This window comes from Harpegnathos saltator, unplaced genomic scaffold, assembly GCF_003227715.2.
Source record: "Harpegnathos saltator strain DR-91 unplaced genomic scaffold, Hsal_v8.6 scaffold555, whole genome shotgun sequence".
Taxonomy (NCBI): Eukaryota; Metazoa; Arthropoda; class Insecta; order Hymenoptera; family Formicidae; genus Harpegnathos; species Harpegnathos saltator.
In genome coordinates, this window is record NW_020230377.1 from 706,504 (window position 1) to 725,171 (window position 18,668).

The 18,668-nt window shown below is 50.3% G+C and overlaps 1 protein-coding gene and 1 long non-coding RNA gene across 3 annotated transcripts in view; one reads left to right on the forward strand and one right to left on the reverse strand.

Moving 5' to 3' along the window:
* The first annotated feature begins 1,775 nt into the window (after positions 1 to 1,775).
* The window catches only part of LOC109503752 (uncharacterized), a 43,316-nt gene continuing 26,423 nt past the window's right edge, over positions 1,776 to 18,668 (forward strand). The window contains exons 1-3 of the long non-coding RNA XR_002162715.2: positions 1,776 to 1,827; positions 1,910 to 2,030; positions 12,727 to 12,914. This is a non-coding gene — a long non-coding RNA (uncharacterized LOC109503752). The remainder of the gene's footprint in view (positions 1,828 to 1,909; positions 2,031 to 12,726; positions 12,915 to 18,668) is intronic.
* The window catches only part of LOC105182277 (uncharacterized), a 38,820-nt gene continuing 22,296 nt past the window's right edge, over positions 2,145 to 18,668 (reverse strand). Inside the window, 13 exon segments of one of the 2 annotated variants that reach the window (NM_001304470.1) lie at positions 5,930 to 6,506; positions 6,606 to 6,813; positions 6,914 to 7,026; positions 7,102 to 7,629; positions 7,726 to 8,072; positions 8,163 to 8,558; positions 8,659 to 8,772; positions 8,947 to 9,859; positions 9,982 to 10,509; positions 11,383 to 11,526; positions 11,821 to 12,036; positions 12,066 to 12,197; positions 12,689 to 12,810. In NM_001304470.1, coding sequence (NP_001291399.1) covers positions 5,930 to 6,506; positions 6,606 to 6,813; positions 6,914 to 7,026; positions 7,102 to 7,629; positions 7,726 to 8,072; positions 8,163 to 8,558; positions 8,659 to 8,772; positions 8,947 to 9,859; positions 9,982 to 10,509; positions 11,383 to 11,526; positions 11,821 to 12,036; positions 12,066 to 12,197; positions 12,689 to 12,810 — 4,338 coding nt within the window. 2 annotated transcript variants of the gene reach the window in all.

Sequence of the window (18,668 nt, forward strand, 5' to 3'; positions counted from 1 at the left end):
AAAGAAAGTGCGGCGGCGACCGGTCTAGCTGCGATCTCCGCGAGGACTCGCCGACGAGGAGGCGCGCGCGTGTCCTCGCGGTGGAGCGTAGGCGCTCGGACGCGGGCCTCCGCCGAATCGTTTAACATTATAATGATCGGGCTGCCGAGAACAGTCGAAACAGGTAGGAGAACACACCGCGGCGAGACCTGTTGCGAGAGACCGGGGACCCCCCGCGGCCGTCGCTCGCCGGCGCGGCGCGGCGATGTTATCTTCATCTATCCCGGCCTCCTAGAGAAGCTGGCCGGCGGTGTGTAGCCGCGTAAACAATGGACCGAACGAGCGCGACTTTGGCTCATTTGGAGCGAGCGAGCGAGAGCTCGCGAGAGCGTACCGCGTGCGTGCGTGCGTGCGTGCGTGCACGTGTGTGGTATCGGACACGCGAGCGTGCCGAGTAACACGCGTGTGTGGGTGGCTGCGGCGAGACACACCGGTACGGAGAGACCGGCGAGTTGCCGTTATTATCGCGAATATCTGCAGTATTTGGCCGCGAATACCCGCATAAGCGTCGGAGGTGTCGCGCACGGAAGACTTACGGCGCACGCCGCCGGTGGGGCGGCTTCCTCTCCTCTCCTGCGGTCCTGCCGCTTCGCCCGACGAACAAACGGCCGAGGATGAAGATACCGACCGCGGTGGTGAACGCGCGAGGCTGAATCGCGTTATTTCTCTTCTCTCCTCGAGGACCGCTCGTTCCCTCTCTCGGGGTGATGACTTTCACCAACTCCGTTCCGCTCCGTCTAAGCGACGATTCGCGAAAAGCGGGCTGGGTGGCCAACACTGAAATTCCAACGGACACGAATACTTAATTAGGTCTGCTCTCTTTCGAGAACTTTCTGAACCGGTGCACACTGCGCTCTGCGGTGAGTTAGAGTGAGACAGTTTATTGTGTGTCGTTTCGCTCTAACTTGTCGCACCGATGTGCATCGGGGAATTCTTCGAAAGAAGACAGACTATTTGTCTTGTGCTTAATTTTCATGCTCGATTTTCTGGTTATCCGGTTGCTCCGTTCCGCGCGTTCCGTTACGCGTTTCAGTAATATAATATACCGTTTCGGTATAACATAAAAACGGTCTTAAGAAATGCAGGTTATGAAGCGAGAGGAAAGTACGATCCTCCCGCTTGCAACAACGATCTGCATTTATAGTGATTTCTCGGCAAGAAATAGAGACGAAAGTCGTATCGATTGAAAATGAGAAAGTTCATAAAGAAATTATCTCACCTATTCTTGAAATATACAACAAATTGATGATAAAAGGTTTCGTCCGGTGTAGTTTGCCGAACGAGGCATCGAGAGAAAGAACCAGAAAAAGATCCGCCTGCTCGCCGTTGAATCGCACTGCGACGCCGACGGTTTCTGAATAGAACTGATGACGCCACCTAGCAAAGCCTTTTGGAACCAACGAAAGTAACGAATTACTTAGATTCAAAGCCGTCAGATTAAATGATTCTTATCTCTCATCGTTAGATGTTTTCTAAATCAACTGCTGAAAAATCAACTGCTGAAAAGTGCTAACTCTTGGTTAAAATTAATTTTTAGCCGAGACTCAATCCACAATTTACCAACCTTCATCAAATTTAACCGAGACTCGAATCACAGTTTTACCGATCCGCATAAAATCCAGCCGATATTTAGTACAGGATGTTAGGTGCTAGGTGAAACGCGTCGTTTGAATACGATTTTGATGTTGACTTTAGTAACCTCAAACAGATAGATTTTATGACGACATTAATCGCTCCGAATCTAAGCTGGCCGAAGACAAGAAAACCGTCGTTTAAGGAATAATCAAAGTAAGAAAATATATATGGTTTTTTCGTTAGATAAAAATACTCGATGCCTAAGTAATCAATGTAACACATCGCTCATCCCTAGTTCTCTAACTTACCGGATCCAAAGAACGTTACTTCGAAGCGTCCGTTTGGACTGTTTCCAAGTTTCGACTGTTACGACGGTCAGATGATCTTCCATTTTCCTGCGCGTCTTGCAATGGCAGGTAAGCGATCTTTTTATTATCAAGCAATGCGGTGAGGTCAGAGGGACCTTTATTTTCAAGTCGTTTTGCGATTATGCGAGGACAGGGAGTGTGATCGTGTGAGTAACAGACAAATACAGGCACGTCGTTTAATATTATCTAATTCCAAAAAGCACAATAAATATCTGCGCTCAAGGAACGTGCGCTGCGACATCAATTGCTCGCGCCTTGGACAATAACTATATTATACAATATATAATAATTCGACAATAAATAACGCCGGTATAACGGTACAGCGAGTAAAATCGAGGGGACCTTACACGTGCTCTAAGATAACCGTATATCTCGTAAAATGGTCGAGATTATTCTTACGAGGTTAACTATTAGGAAGGACTTTGCAATTTGCTGCGATATATACAAACGTAGGTAAAAATTTCTTTTACGAAATCTATCATCTACACCTGCCGCAAGGAGTCAGACACCAGTCGCAATGCACTTGCGAATATTGTCCCTCGATCGAACGGATAGTAAAAAAAAGGTTTATCTCTACACACTACAACGAAGATTAATTTTTCTCGATCGTGGCGATATATACATAATATTTATGTGTATGTATCGACGCGTATAACGCTTATCTTTCTCTTTCTTATAATATACATATGCATAATTGTACAACACGTAACTGTTGCCGAAATTCGAGCATAGTCTCTGTACATAAAAAAAAATCCGATATATATATATTCTTACAGTATAAAAAAAGAAACTTAAATAGCAAAATATACTCAGAATAAATAATCTTTCTCCTTCAAACTGTCATCCTGCATCGCTCTGCTTTCACACAGGATGTTTCTCGATTTGCGCTCACACAGCGATCACGTCAGCGCTGTTTCTTACTCAAATTTAAATCGAAAGAAGAGCCATGCCATCTTTCCCTCGGCGATGCTTGATGAAGCAGCGAACCTTAAGCTCTAAGACAGTGAATTTTATTTAATAATTCTCACTTCGTCGAGCGTCGCGGAGGAAGAGAGTGGTCTCGGGAATTTTTCGATTTAACCTTCGATGAGGAGCAGCGTTACGTAAATCGTGGACGTAAATGAAGAAAAACCTCGTATATGCATAACATGTATAAACGATTATTTTTTTTATTTCTCATTTATATTTAAATCTGTATCTGTCTACTTCTTTCTCACTTGAGCTTCCGCAAATTATTACGTATTGAAAAGTTATAACCGTAGCGCAAAGTCTTTTCGTAAGATTGTTGGGGATTGAGAGTGATGCTTTAATGAATATATCATATATACTGCCTCGTGATGCAATGAACGTAAAACACCCGCTGCTGGTTTCGCCCTCCTCCGATCGTCCGTCGCGCAACTGGACGGACTCGAGACCGGCGAGAATCCGGGAAAATACAACAGATGGTTGTTTCTTAAAGATTACGGCAAACGGAAACTTGATTTTACTTAGCAGAAGAGGGGAGAGGGGTTTTCATCTCTTTCGGTTGTTTAACACCTTACCGGCGGCGTCTCTCTCTCTCTCTCTCTCGGCGCGGAAGAGTGCTCTCTGGCACTTCCGAGCGGCAAAGCGTTAACAACGTCTGTGAGAAAACACGCGTCTCTCGTTTTGCAAACTGAACTACAGTGTATCCAAAGCTTCTGCAAATCGGAGGGAGAGACTCGCGTGTGTTTCCTCGGTAGAACGACTGTGTGTGTGTGTGTGTGTGTGTGTTTTGTCAATACGTTTCTCGCAACATCCCTGCCGGATGTACGCGCGCGCGCGAACTCTGGAATCGAGAATTAAATATACTTTTCTACATCGGAGTCTTTGAAGCCCTACGCGAACGTTCCTGCCGGACGTTCTATAATAATTGTACCGCTAGTTCAGTCGTGTCGGATAGCGTACGCTGAAAATGAACCCCAGCTTTCAGCTTTCTCTCTCTGTGAATCTACGATGACGATTCCTGAAATTCTGATCGGATTTAACACAACTAGCCGCACGGTTCTTCGTCGCGTTAGCTATCTAGCGAATGGCACACGCTCTGCTTTACGTAGAAATTAATCGCTTATTTCGAGAACGGTGAAGCTGAGAGAGAGAGAGAGAGAGAGAGAGGGAGAGAGACTTCTCTCCGCTTCGCCACTTCGAAAACAAGAGGCTTATACGTCTTATGTATATTTCGGCGTTTATCTACATCGAGAATGAAGGAACATATAGAAAAGCGTTTCTTAAGGAACTGTTGACTGGTGTCGGAAAGAGGCGAAAACTTTACGCGAGTTTACTCTGTAGTCGTATAAAATGTGCGCGATGCGTTGTCCCTGTGGTCTGGGGAATATATCTGTTTATACAAGAATGCTATGCGAATGGACCCTCAACGAGAAACGTGAACACCGTATAAAAATCCTCCGCAAGAAATCCACTCGTTACACATCGTAATAAAATTATCATATCAATAAATAGCAGCAACTGCATGTGTGTATGTGTGTATGACCGAGTTATGCAGCCAGCCGGTGATTAGTCTTATAATATTGAACCTTAGCGCGATGTCGCGGCGAGAGAGAACAACACGGTGTGTGACGACGCGTGTGACTGACAGACATGCGCGCGTGGGCGCACTCGTCGGAGATATCGTAAGATAAGAGCGGAATCGCTCATTGACCGTTTACCTGTGACGAGTGAAAAGAGAAGGTATGTCATGGTTACGCGAACGTCGCCAGCCGGCCGGTTCGCAGAACGCCGCGGATCATCCGCTTGAAATGCGCCAGCTTCTTCCCGAAACGAACTACGGATCAACAAAGGAGGATAAAGAGAAAGGAGAAGAAGAGAAACAGGAAGAGTAGGTGAAGAGAACGAGATACGACGCGTCGCTTCTGTCTCGAGAGTCAGTCTTAAAGATGCGTTGAGCAGAAGGCGACAGAATTGCCGAATGAAGGATGCACCCCGACGCTTCGACCGACTTCGTCTCTTCGTCGCGAAATCTGCATCTGCGAGAAGCAGCTCTTCTCTCTCTTTGTTTCCTGTTTTTCTTTCTTTCTTTTCTTATGTACGTTGACTAACACTTGCCCGTGCGAGACGGCGGACAGTGTCGTCAATGGCCATCCGTGTCGGACGATGCGACTTAATTTCGTGATAGAAGTCAGTCTCAACAAAAATAGCTCCAATGAAGTGAATTTCATCATCGATATCGCGACCCGCGTGTCGCCGCGATATCCGCGTGGAGTCTCAGCTTCTCAGCTGCGACGGCCACGTTGTATTTCTGTTCTCGACTACTACTGAGCACATCTGGCTTAGGAGCCTATGGCTTCAGGGTAGGCTTTTCTACAGCTACAGCTGTGCTATCCACCGTGCAAGTGTCCCGCAAGAAGACGCATACCGTCAGCACGAAATCTACGTTCTAGCTGCCCGACGGGTATCTCGACTCAGGCTTCATTCCCGCAGTGTTTCTTTCGTTCGAGACAGAATCGCGCGCGATCGGCGCACGAGGGATACGGGGGGGGGTAGGCCGTATTTTCTCGAGATCTTTCTCTTAAGTATTCTCACGAGAAAGTGAAAATTCTCAGTACGGCGGCTACCACAACCGTCCAGGCCGCCTTCGGCTTTGTCTTCGCACATTCGAGGAATTTGGAGAATATTTCATGATATTCCCCGTCGATCAATTGAAATGCCGCGTCAGAGGAGCCGGTCGCCTCGCCTGCCTCTGTACTTGTTGAAGAACCCTTTGGTGTGATCTTGGCGCGATCACCTTCGCCCGCAGAGACACGAATACTCACGTGTCCTCCGCTGCTGCTTCATCCCGGGGTGGTATTCGCTACTTTATCATGACTATCGTGACCTCTGACCTTGTACAGTCTCGTCTCTACTCGTCAAAGCGCCGCGTTCTTGGAAGCACTTGCTGGTTCTCGATTTCTTCATGAAATCGCCTACTTGCGTCAGAGCACCGATACGTCGTCGCTACTTTTCTTCTCGTGCAGCATAGACGTCCTCTCTTCCATCTGGATGTTATTGCCGGCGCTGCCGTTCATGGCGGCTTCGCCGGCCAGTTTTAACATGCCCGGTTGAAGATTGACGTACCTGTGAGCTTGACTGTCCTTCACGTCCGTGGCATTTTCCTGCAGCCACGTTTGCTTCAGCACTGACGTTCTCAGTGGATCCAACAGCGGACTGGAACTGTCCTGCTCGTAGGACTGGCCGGCCAGTAGAGAGTCCAAATTGTGCTCGTCGTCCTGGCAATTCAAGTCCAGCAAAAGCGGCGTTGGAGAGTCCAAGGACTTGGAGCCGTGCACCTGGGAAGGTGGACGCTGCGACGGCCATGAGAGGGAGAACTTTCGAATATTCTCCGTCAACTGTATGTCCAGTTGACCGGTGTTCTCCAGCTGTACACTCGCCAGGGGCACGTCCAGACACGGCGAGACGATGCGGGGATTAGTCGCCAGGAAGTCTACGATGTACGGCGCCGTCGGCCTCTTCGAATGGTCCACGTTCCAGCAGGAGTACATTAAATTCTCGCTGCAAATGAGATACGTTCCATTGTAGAAGATTGTCTTGGCAGGCCGAAGAAAAATGATGGTCAAACGAGATAACATCGCCGCAATAGTGATCACTTACAGCAACGGCTTCACTTTCTTCGGCACGGTGAGGGAATTGCCAGCCTTCACGTGCGAGAGAACCTCGTTGTTACTCATACCTTGGAAGGGGAAGCTGCCGAAAGTCACAATCTCGTAAAGTAAGACACCGTAAGACCAAACGTCGGACGCTGGCGTGAAGATACCCAGTCCCAGTGACTCGGGCGACATCCATCTTACCGGCAGCATACCTGCGCGGAAGAAGAAAGATTTCGCGATGTGCAACCGACCGAAAAGTAGAGCGATATTGATGACTTGATTACGCGAACGTAACCTCACGGTGAAACTCACCCTTACGATTGAACTTGTAATAGTCGTTCTCATACATCGGCCTCGTCATGCCGAAATCGCCGAGTTTCACCACTCGTTGGGCGTTCACCAAACAATTGCGAGAGGCGACGTCCCTGAGGAAGAAACGAAACGTCATGCATTCTGCCGATGCATCATCGTTATCGGGATTGTTAAATTGGAAACTCTACAAGTGAACTTGCCTGTGAACGTATTTCAGTTGGGCCAAATAGCTGAGAGCTCTGGCAATGTCCAACGCCATGGCGGTCAATTTTTTATTCGAGATCTCGTCGGAATCCTCGTAGTTCTGGTCGTTCACCAGATGTCTCCTGCCTAGCAAGTAAGTCTTCAAGTCGCCGTAGAGCATAAACTCCATCACGGTGAGCACGGGTTCGCATTTGATGCACACGCCCAACAGCTTGATGATATTCTTGTGCTCGAATCTCTTCATGACTTCGACCTCGCTCAGGAAATCGAGCTTCTCGTCGGTCGAACTGCCGACTTTCAAGGTCTTCACGGCAATGGCTAGCCAGCCCTTCTCGGGGAAGAAAGCCTCGCCGCCATAAACGGTGCCGAAAGCACCCTCCCCGAGTTTTCGATTGATCACTACTCGATCTCGTGGGATCTCCCACGTGTCCAGGCTGGAAGTGTCGGCCTGCGTTATATGGATGCCCAAGGACTTCATGTACTTCTCATGCAGCCGTACCTTCTTCTCATACCTAAAAGGTAAAAGAGTGCGATTAAACTTGGGATTACAGTCACCGACTGTAAGTGACACGCGCCTGAGATCAATGAGAAAAATATAATAAACGTACTTTCGCTTAATGAAGATGAAGCCAATGAAGAGAATTATCCCGAAAAGGCCGAAGCCGATAACGTTTACTATCACGATCGCCACTTCGCAAGAGACACCCAACAGCTCCGCCAAACCTGCTAGGACACATCTCGACGGGGCTTCCGAGCCGTCATCCGGCATCGTCTCCGACAGCCAAACGAGGGCCGACATGTTCAAGTCCAAGGTCCCACCGATAACGTCGTGCTTCTCCTCCGAGATGTTCGGATAAAAATTGCCGACGACTCGCGTGTCGTTATCGATGAACTGCACGACATTGATCACGGAGTATCTCGATGGCCCGCCCAAAAATTTGATCCTGCCGGATACCTGTCGAGTAAAAAAGTGGGTCTCGCTGTTACAAGTTGAAAAACTATCAATTTTTCGATAATCGGTCAATCTTTCTCTCGCTCAACCCACCCCGTTGAAGTCGGTCTCGCCGATGATGTCCGTGAGACGATTGATCGTTTGGTCGCTGTGAAGATCGAAGACGTAACTCTGGTTCTCGTGAATCAGGCGATCCATCGCGTAGGCGTAGGTCCACATGGCGTCATAGGCGTAGCCGGCGTAGTTGGAAGGTTGCTGTTGCTGCGCTAGACAGGAATTCTCATATCGCGTGCGCCATTCGCGCACGGTGATTCCTTCCTGCATTATATCATCGTCCCGGGCGAAGTATGCGTGCGACAGGCCGAGATATCCGTTTATGGCTCTTGTCATCTCCACCGTTGTACAAGGGACCTGTTCGCCTTGCTGATTATAGTAATCCGTATCGTACCATTTTTGCTGGAGCCAAAGTGGGAGGAACCACACGTAACCCTTTGAGAGAAAAGCAGAGTGTGAGCGCTTCGAATCGCAGCCGAATCGAAAACCTCGCTTCTTAATCTTGCGAACACGCCGTTCGATTTGTAATTATCACCTGAACAGCTGTCATGTCCAGCTTGTACGCCTCGCACATGACCTGACGAACCACCCCGTCGTACACATCCGCGATGATGATCTTTGCCCGCCTTTCCTTCAGATCTTGCAAATACTGGGAACAAATGTTAGAGAATTGTCTGAGACCTCGTTTTCGCAACAACATCATCGTACGGAAGGTACAAGGAAAAGTTTCGCGTCTTTACGTCGCGGAACGCGGCTTCATTACATCGGCACAAGACGGCAAAGACTCTTATGAAGGCAAGGCAAGATCACTGCAGAGATTTACCTTCGTCATCACGTCGACCTCCCGCTCCCTCGGAAACTTGGCGGTCGCCACGAAGACGATGCCGTTGTCCCTGAGCATGTCCTGCATGTACGATATATACTCGGTGTACTTTTGCCCGTCCTCCGTGAGGGAGGCTACCCGGTGCCAGCCGAATTTCTGCAGCAGCTGCAGGTACACGTGCTTGTACTGCTTGTTCTCGCCGATGGTCCTGAAGAAATACGGGTATCTAGCGCGGTCGTTGAAGCTGGAGCCTTCGGCGCTGTAGCTGATGATGACCGTTTTGTAGTGCTTGGACACGCCGACCAGCGGCTCCACCGTTTCCGAGCAAGCGGGTCCCAACACGCCGACCAACTTCTCGTAATAGTTGTGCACGATGTAATCGATGAAGGACTTCATCACCATGTCCGACTTGCACTGGCCGTCGCTGGCCAGCAAAGAGAGGGTGTAGTCCCTCAGCAAGGTGTTGTTGGCGTTGATGGCGTGTTTCGCCATGCTGGCGGCGACCACGATCGACTTGGCCTGATAGGAAGTGCCGCTCATGGGGAATATTCCACCCACGAAGAGGGTGTTCTTGTTATCGTTGTTGGGCATCCACCTGGCCAAGGTGTAGTTGAGGTTGTCCTTGAGCCAGTCGCAGGCGACTTGCTCGTCGGGAACACCGCTCGCCGCCCGGCTGCGCCGCGCGATCAGGTCCTCGTACATGGTGCGGCTGAACTTCGCGCGATTGATCGCCTCGAAGGCAAGCCTCGCGATCATCTCCAACCGGCCCCACACCAACTTCGTCAGCCGGTTCGTCTCATAGGAGCAGCTGATCGTGCTGTTCTTCGAGCCGCAACGGGGGAAGTCGATCGTCGCGAATTCCTTCTCGTTCGGGATCACGCTGCTGGGCGAGTAATGGAGGATCACCAGTGACCTGGAAGAGACCAAGAGTTGTAAGAAACATCATACCTTGTCCTGCTTGCTCCCATCGATCAACAGCGAGAGAGAGATTTCGGCAAGATTCACGCATATTATTCGTCATCGCATCGTCAGTACCTGTTGTCGCCGACGGGAGCCGACGAGTTCCGCGTCAACTGCATGTACTCCTTCGTCAGGTACTTGCTGAGATGCCTGAGACTCGGGCCGACCCACGCCACCTTGACGTAGAGCTTCATCTCGTCGATATGCTCCTTCACGAAGCCGGTCTCGTCAGGGTACCCAGCCAACAGTAGCGCGCAGCTCGGTGGCCTCTGTTGCTCTTGACCTTGACACTGTTCCGGCACGTACATTCCGTGCTGGCAGAAAACAGCCTGGCAGTAGTAGTCCCAGGTCTCCGGGTTGATGGTGAAGTTCTTGACGATCGGTAGGTAGGCCTCGTCGATGGCGAACTTGCCGGCTGTCTCCAGCTTGGAGAAGACCAGCCAGGTGTCGTCGGGCCTGGAGAGCGCTTCCGGGACGAACCAACCGAAATGTCCCGGCGGCGCTACCGAGCCGCATTCCTTCACGTCGTACCTGTTCAACAACGGCGTCGTGTCCTGCTGCGGTGAGATCCACACCTCCATGTTTACCGTCGTCTCTGGAAATCTACGATTGAGACAGGAATGTTAATCGCCTTTAAAAGCGTCTTTGCGCGTTTGCTCGCTGGAATTTCACGCGAATTTGTCCGTTGGATTCTTCGACTTGGCGTTTCCGTCTGGGTCGTCTTCCTCGTTTCATGCGAATTTGCCGATTCGCGAGTATCCCAATTTGCAACAATTACGCGCGTCTTTCTAGATAAGTCGACTAACAAAGCTCCAAATTCATCCAAATCTTGATATCTTCGTCAATCTATGATTGATCGGTGACGACAAAAGTGTCGGATAAAATTCTTTAATTATTCTTTAATTAAATTTTTTTCTTTTAATTTACATTCTTATTTCTCTTTAATTTCTCTTTAGTTATTCTTTAATTTCCGCAAAACTAAACTGTCAATTCTAAAACAGTCCTTTCTAAAATATCTATTTGAAATAAATTGAAATCGTCCCGTATTAATCAGAAGAATATTACGAGGCACCGAATGTTTCCAGCGAAACTCGACTTTGAGTATTTGACTTGACAATTTATTATACTTGGCCGCGGATTGCGACTTTTCGAATGAATCGCCTGTCGATCGCCTTTGATTCAACGCGGAAAATATCTCGTAAAATGTCTCAGGATCGCTGATCATGTTTGAGGCGCAACTTTTCCGGCCGCTCGCGCTCGCCGGATATTAGTCAAGCGCATAATCGAGCGCATTGCTATCGTATTTGCAATCAAAGAAACATTGTCAGGCGTATTCGACGCGTCTAAGAATCGCCACTCGAGAGGAGCTCGATGCCTCGATATTACGCTGGAAAATACGTCGCGTCCGTCTGAAAGGTGCACCGTGATAGGCGCTATATTACGCGATGATGAACCCGACTCCTATCGCGCAAATACGTCCTGGATACTTGCCGCTGGGAAAACGCTGTTGCCGAGCTGAGACGCAATTGCTCGGCGAAAAGAGTACAAAGCGTATTTACAATCGGCGCAATGGGACGAGTGTCCTCGATCATTAATCCGCTGATGCGGCCGCACGGTGCTCTTTATGAATGGAAAATGCACGTCAAAAAGTTACACCTTCCATCCTTCTTACGTAAACATCCCGCGAGAAGTTCAACACAGCTGTTTACACACTCGACGAAAAAGAAAAAAAGGACACAACGTCGTATCGCGAGAAGATATTTTTGCGACTCGACAGCGGAGGAGGAGAACACTCGTGGAAAGAGAGAGAGAGAGAGAGAGAGAGAGAGAGAGAGAGAGAGAGAGAGAGAGGTACTGCGAGTTCTTCGAAGTTGAAAATTTCGCGGCAAACGGTCGCGGTCCAGGTCAACTTACACTCTGTGCCCGGTGTATCTCTGGTACACAATTTCGGACAGTCTCTCGAAAGCTTCAGTCGCGTCGAATCTGCTGTCCTTCTCGACCACGGCGACGCCGGTGTAGCCCAGCACTTCGACCAGGAAGATCTTCATGATCTCCGACGCCATCCTCTGGGTGACTCTCCTCGACACCTCGAACTGAATGTTCAGAGTCTGGCCCTCGTAGTGGATCACCCTTTTCGGATTGACCTCTGAAAAAATCACCCTCGCTCGGGGAAGCGTCCTTCGATTTCGCTCGATCGATTCTCCGATTCCGCCGCGAGATTAAATCTCCCGCTGACGACGTCGCGGATGTCAGCCGCGAACGCGAACGACTCCAGCGCGGATTGAGAGTCACTGCATATGCAGAAATACAAGGTCGCTTTGCCGTCCGATCTGAACAATGTAAACATCTGAGAAAAACATGCAGTGGAGGGAAGAACATTTCCGGCCGTTGTCAATCCGCGTAATAACCGTGTTAATAAGCGCTCGATAATAAGCAGATGAAACTACGCAGCGTGCGGCTACATTAACGCACCGGAATGAATTCAGCATATCATTACGTCGCGAGCTCGCGATACATCTAATTATTTGGCCGACGGCTGAAGTTGAGCGAATGCTGATGAACGCGCGATAAATAAATAAACATCCACGGCGGTGGCGATTCGATTCAAAGCGCGTCTAACGATCGCCGCTAATTAGCCGATCGTTGCAGGCGCCGACGTTTCGCCGAGAACGTAGAGAGAAAGAGAGGGGAGAGAGAGAGAGAGAGAGAGAGAGGGGGGGGAGCCGACGGGCAGTATCGCGTCTCTTCGCGAGCTGACAAATGCGCTGTAATTGAGCCGCACGATCGGGCCGGTGATAATGACGGCGATTTACCTTCCAGCATTGTCAGACAGCGGTTCGAGTCCGCGATCTTCAGGACGGCCACGAGGACCAACAGGCCCGCCACGGATCCGGGTCTCAGCATCGTGACCTTCTCATCCTGCAACAGACGAGGGCGATCGACGCCCGATATTGAGATGCTCGTTAGAAATGGATTAATTTAGTCACGAGGGCGGATCGATCGGTCAGGTAAATAAAATGGCTTTCGCTTTGTGTGGGCGAGCGGCATTATTCCGAGGCGAAGTTAGCGCCGGCTGAGTTGATCGCGGAAACCGTGAAGGAGCAAATGGAATTACGGCGGGGATGACCGTTGCCTTATTTAACATTCGCGCAAGCACGAACGAACCAAGTCGCTCGAAAACAGATTCATATTTATCAGCTCGGTCGCGCGCATTCGTATCTCCGGAGAATGTCGTAACAAGCTAATTACGGAACAGTTTGCTGCTATATATACATATGCGTATGCATATACATACGTAGCGATAACCAAAAGTTACCCCGGCCTAAAGATAGACGAACGGTGAGGAAAACGAAACGACCGTTTCCACGATATTCGCGACACGATTATTCACATAAATCGGTGAATCGATTCTCCGAGATGTCGCTGAGAAAGAATTGCGCATTTTTTCTCAGCGTGGCTTGACCCCGCTGAAAGATCACCTCTTCATCGCTGATAATCGCGGACTTGGCAATCTTGAAGAAATAAGAAATAAGAGCAAAGAAATCATCGCTAGAGGCTGAGAGGATTTTTCATCCTCTGAATTGAGGGCCTCTGTTCGCGTTCGGAAGGAATCGACTTTTTTGCTCGATAGCGAATTTATCTGCATATCGTCTCTTTATCGCGACGACTCTTTATCGCACATCCACGCGGCGTCTCGCGTCCGCGGCAGTATCGGAGAATATCCAGCCGGCAAGCAGCATTTCGAGTGCGCGCGCGAAAAACTTATCGTCTTTGGGGATTCAGAAATCAGATCTCGAAGCGCGATGCCACGCGTACTCCGCTCCGTGAATCAGCCGGTATAAATAGCGTTCGTGTGGCCGACATTATGTCTAGAAAGTGCCGCGAGCTGTTGCACGCCGCGCGCAGATCCGCGCGCATATACGTGCAAACGACACGCCGCTTGCTCAGGAGAAGGCGATCGTGACGACGAGCAACAACCCGGGCCGCGAAGCAATGAGTACGGTGTATTTTACAAAGTGTCCAGCGCGCAGGAGATAGGGGGCGGGAGGAGGGAACGGCGGCGGGTCAATCCTGTAATTTAACCCTAGATTGAGGCGCAGATTGTACACGCGTGTGGAAGTCGTAGCAGCCGCGATATCCGCGTCCGCACGACGGAGCGCATACTTCTGCATACCGCCTTTCTTCCGTCCTGAGAGACAGACAGAGAGAGAGAGAGAGAGAGAGAGAGAGGAGAAAAAGAGAGACAAGAAGCGTTATACATTTTTGCGCTCTAGGGCACGTCTCCTGGAACGGTTCAAACTACGATACAGTCAACTACGTAAAGCGCAGCATTTACGTGCATGACACAATTAACATAATTGAAAATTGCTACATATCGGTTCGCTAGTTGCTTATTAACTAGCAGGTATACAGTTGTGCAATTTTCCCCCGAAGGTGTTCCGTCATTTGATATTGCGGATGTTATAGAAGGAGGGAAGAGGGCGGGGGGGGAGGGGGGAGAGAGAGAGAGCGATTTAGTAGAGAATCTTCGTCACTCCGGTCGGCCTAGTCACGACGCGAGCGGAATCGCGTCGCGCGCGCAAAACACATCGTGTCGCGTTTATCACGCGCTGTTCGCACAGCGAGCGATATCAAGGCGCGCTATCAAGGTGAGGTGGCGCAGGGCGATAGGGTCGCGAGGGGTTACGAAAGTAACGGACATGTTCAGCCAGCGGGGTACCGGCCGATCTTATCTTCCCGCGGCGATCGAGAAGGCGCACTTTTTACGGGCCGCGCGATAGTACGGCGCACACGCGAGAGAGAGAGAGAGAGAAAGAGAGAGAGAGAGAGAGAGAGGGGGGGAGAACCGCCAGGACTTCCGGTTTCCATGGACAGTCGCGCGCACGCTCTGAACGGCCGCAGGAAATTCGTCGGGAGACGCCTCGCGTCTCAGCGGTATCGATGCGCCGGGCGCGATATCGTGCTTTACCTTGGATCCTGCTGAAGGTATCGGCGAAGATGCGCCAGGCTGTCGGAAGGAATGAATGAGAATCTCGAGAGCCTCGCGAGAGAGAGCCTCGCGAGAGAGAGAGAGAGAGAGAGAGAGAGAGAGAGAGAGAGAGAGAGAGAGAGAGAGAGAGCGAGCGGAACAGTTGTAACTTTACGCGGTACTCCGCTCGCGGCGCACGGTCTCCGTTGTATATTTCACTATCGCGTGCAGCGATTAAAGCGCGCCTTTAAATCATGCCGTTGCTTTGATTGCGACTATGCAAATCGAAACCGCGACAAAGCACGGCGCCAATGCGCGCCGATGACTGCGCGATTCATGCACATCCGATCCGCGGGGATTAGAGCTCACGGCGAACATGAGCGAGAGGCGCGATGCGATTTTCTGGTGTAAAGATCGCCCGGAGAGAATGGCGACAAGCTCTCGAAGAAGTTCTCGTCCGGGGAAAAGGTCGCGCGGCTCTCGCTCTCTCGGGGCCGAACGACGTGGAATCGGACTGGACGTTTGTTTCTTCATTCCCGTATCCTTGTATCCTGCACTTTAGTGGAAATGCAACGTTCGATGTCGATTTTTCTAACTTTACAAATATAAATACAAAGATTCATATCATACGTCAAACAGCTTGCCATGCCGCCTTTGCTTTATTTTCAATGGCATACGATAGCTCTAGAAAAAAAAAATAAATTAGTGCAGAAGTCGACAAAGAGCAAAACGTCCGAGCGTTGATCGCACACGAGTCAGCTGTTTGATTAATTGCGTCTCGTAATTTTTCCTTCGCTCCTCCTCCAGCGGAGACTCCCTTGCACTCGTAGCGCGCGCTATCGACCGAACGGAATTCCGCGCATCGCGCCTCCTCGACGTGGCTGCAACATCGACGCAAATGCGCCGAAGTTACGGATCGTTGCGTGCGGTCTACATCGTGCCGGGGATTACGTACGAAAGGCGAAATGGGCGTCGTGCAGAGGGCCGTACGCTCGAAAAGTCCAGACTCGCCGGCGCGGCGCCCGGATGCCGCCGCGACGTCTGAGCCCCGTCGTATCTTTCGAGGGTTATAAAGCATGGTAGCAGCGGGGCGGAATTGGGCACGGCGAATTTCGTCACGCCATTTGAGCGCGCGGACAAGCTTCTTTATTGCGAAGCCGATAGAAGGCACGAGGCGTGAAGCGAAGCTTTCGCAAATAGGAAGTGACGACGAGTGATTGACGAGAGAGACTTGGAATATATAGAGCTAGCGAGTGTAAATAACAAACATCATTTCCTCCCCCCCCCCTCCCCCCGTATTTTCCGATCAACTTTTATCAAAACATTTGGAGAAAATGACTCAGCAAAATCCCTCAGCACAGAATTACGCGAATTACAGAAGCCGCGTTAAGAGTAAAACAGAACGATGTGTCTAACAAAGCTCTGAAATCAATTTTCGATAATATACGATTTCAAAGGAAAATGTTTCTCCAAAATAATAAAATAAATAAACGACAAAATAAATAAAAAAAAAAAAACATCCAACAGACGCGCCACGTGTGGCAAATGTTGTCGCAACACGGCAGAGAGGCGGCGTCCGTGAATCCGGCGGTCGCGAAGGGCGGAGGGTGGTAACAATTCTGCGGGCGTTTCTATCTTTCACCGGCGCATACGGACGCGCCTAGCAGACCGGAAAACATGTAAAAACGCGTGAACATCCTCGTGCGTACGTCACTCTTTTTGTGCAGCGTGCGAGTTTCACACGTCTCGCCGCTCGCCTCCGAGGCTCCGCGAGCGCAAGCGCGAGCGGAGCGCTGACGATATTTTTTAACCCCGTTTATGCGCCTCACAGGCTGAATTATGCAAAAAGCGACGAAGCAAAATATCGCGGCCTGCCGAGGTGAGCGGCGAAGTGACGCGCAGGGGACGGCAGGATGGCCGGGAATGACGAAATGACACTCGTGATTTAGAACTCGCAGAGGCTGCAGAGGCGTTCGACACGAGTACGACCTACGCCCTCCGTTATCATTCATGAATAAGACATCATGAGACACGAATTGCCCGAGCTGCGCGGATGCTGCGCGGTCGAATCTCAGCTCTCACCGTCTCGTTCGTTACGAATCTCTCTACGAGAGCGAATGATTTTCAGCTGCCTCCTCGTGCATTTTCTTCTTTTTTACCATCTCCCCGCCCCCCCCCCGTCACTATCGTGGGATACGCCGCGAACGGTTCTACGCTGCGAGCTCTGCTGAACCTCGGTGAGGTCCCACGTGAACGCGACTGGATCGGCTGATTTTGCGCTGAAAACGCCACGCGGGTCCAATCTTAACGCGCGAACTGGAGCGTAAGAATTTTTCGATCACACGGCCGGGAAATTGGCGAGTGCGATTGTCCCGGCTGCGAAGGCGCCCCGGCATTTGCCTTTGTCCCCGAAGTTTTTCCTTCGTTAGCGTCGACATGAATGACGTCGCTTGTTTTAGTTCCGACGTATTAATGCACCGCGAAGGCCTCCGCGCCGCGTGCCGCCTTAGCGCAATCGTCGCAATAAAAGCGCTCAATTGCGACAATGCGTGTTCTATCACTCTTCCGCCGTTCAATGCCGATCACACCTTTGAGCTTTGCTCCGATTACATTGTCGTGACAAGAGACGAAAGTCTGCCTGCCTGGGAAGACATTCCCCGAGGCGGATTTCGCGAGAGCCTCGCTGGCGTCGCGGCGTCGTGCGCCGCGCGAGGCCAGCGTATAATTAAGACGCACGATAATGCGTGCGTCATGGTAATCACCGCACACATTTGCGCATCGCATTTCTATCTTGAATTTTGCATCGCGGAAACACACGTCGTTTGCATACACACTCCGAGTCAAAGCCGAGCGGCCGAAAACAACCGGTTTGCGATTTCTCTTATATTCGTGTTGCCTGAGTTTGTGTAACGACGCATTTTAATAAGTTTCGGACGAAAACTAAAAACGAGATAAATAATTTCCATAATTCCCATGTGAATAAACATCTTTGTTTAATTTCTTTATATTTCCGTGTAAATAAATAAATCTATATCATGAATGTCTTTGAAGACCGTCGTCTCGCGAACCCACTCCGCGAACAAACCGCGTTAATCGTCGGTGGTTGCAGTGTCGAAAAAAAACAATCGAGACGACAGTTGCTGCAAAGCGGACAAACATCTGGTGGTCCGCGTAACACGGACGAAAGCATAAAAAATTTTCCGAAATGTCGCCGCGATGTATATCGACATCGCGAGTCGTGGCTTGCAATTTAATGCAACAGCGGGCGCGTGAATCAACGGCGCAGTTTGTTGCGTCATCTGACGATATTGTAACGTTAATTCTGTCCAGATGCCAGTTGAGATAATCTCTCTCCCTCCCTCCCTCCCTCTCTCTCTCTCTCTGTCTCTCTCTTTCTCTCTCTCTCTCTCTCTCCCCCTCTCTCTCCCTCTTTCTCTGTTGCTCCGGGCGGGACGTGGGGTCAGAACTCGCTGCAGGTGGCGAAATGAGCGTTTTGCATAGGCGGACGTCCGCAAGCCCGCAATTCTAGATGCCGGGCGCCGATAGATGGATAGGAATATTTTAACAGCGCCGCGCGAAAGGGTTGATGCCAGCACGCGACCGCGCACGCGACTTCGCATGTATAAAAGTTCAAGCTGCGACTGCCACGGCTGCAGCGCGCGTTCGTGTATATTCTTGCGGACTCTTGCGCGAGTCGACGCAGCTTGGCGACATTTGTCACATCCCGTCTCTCTCTCTCTCTCTCTCTGTCTCTTTTATTTTTCTGCTTCTCCCACTGAATCCTGAAGCGTGA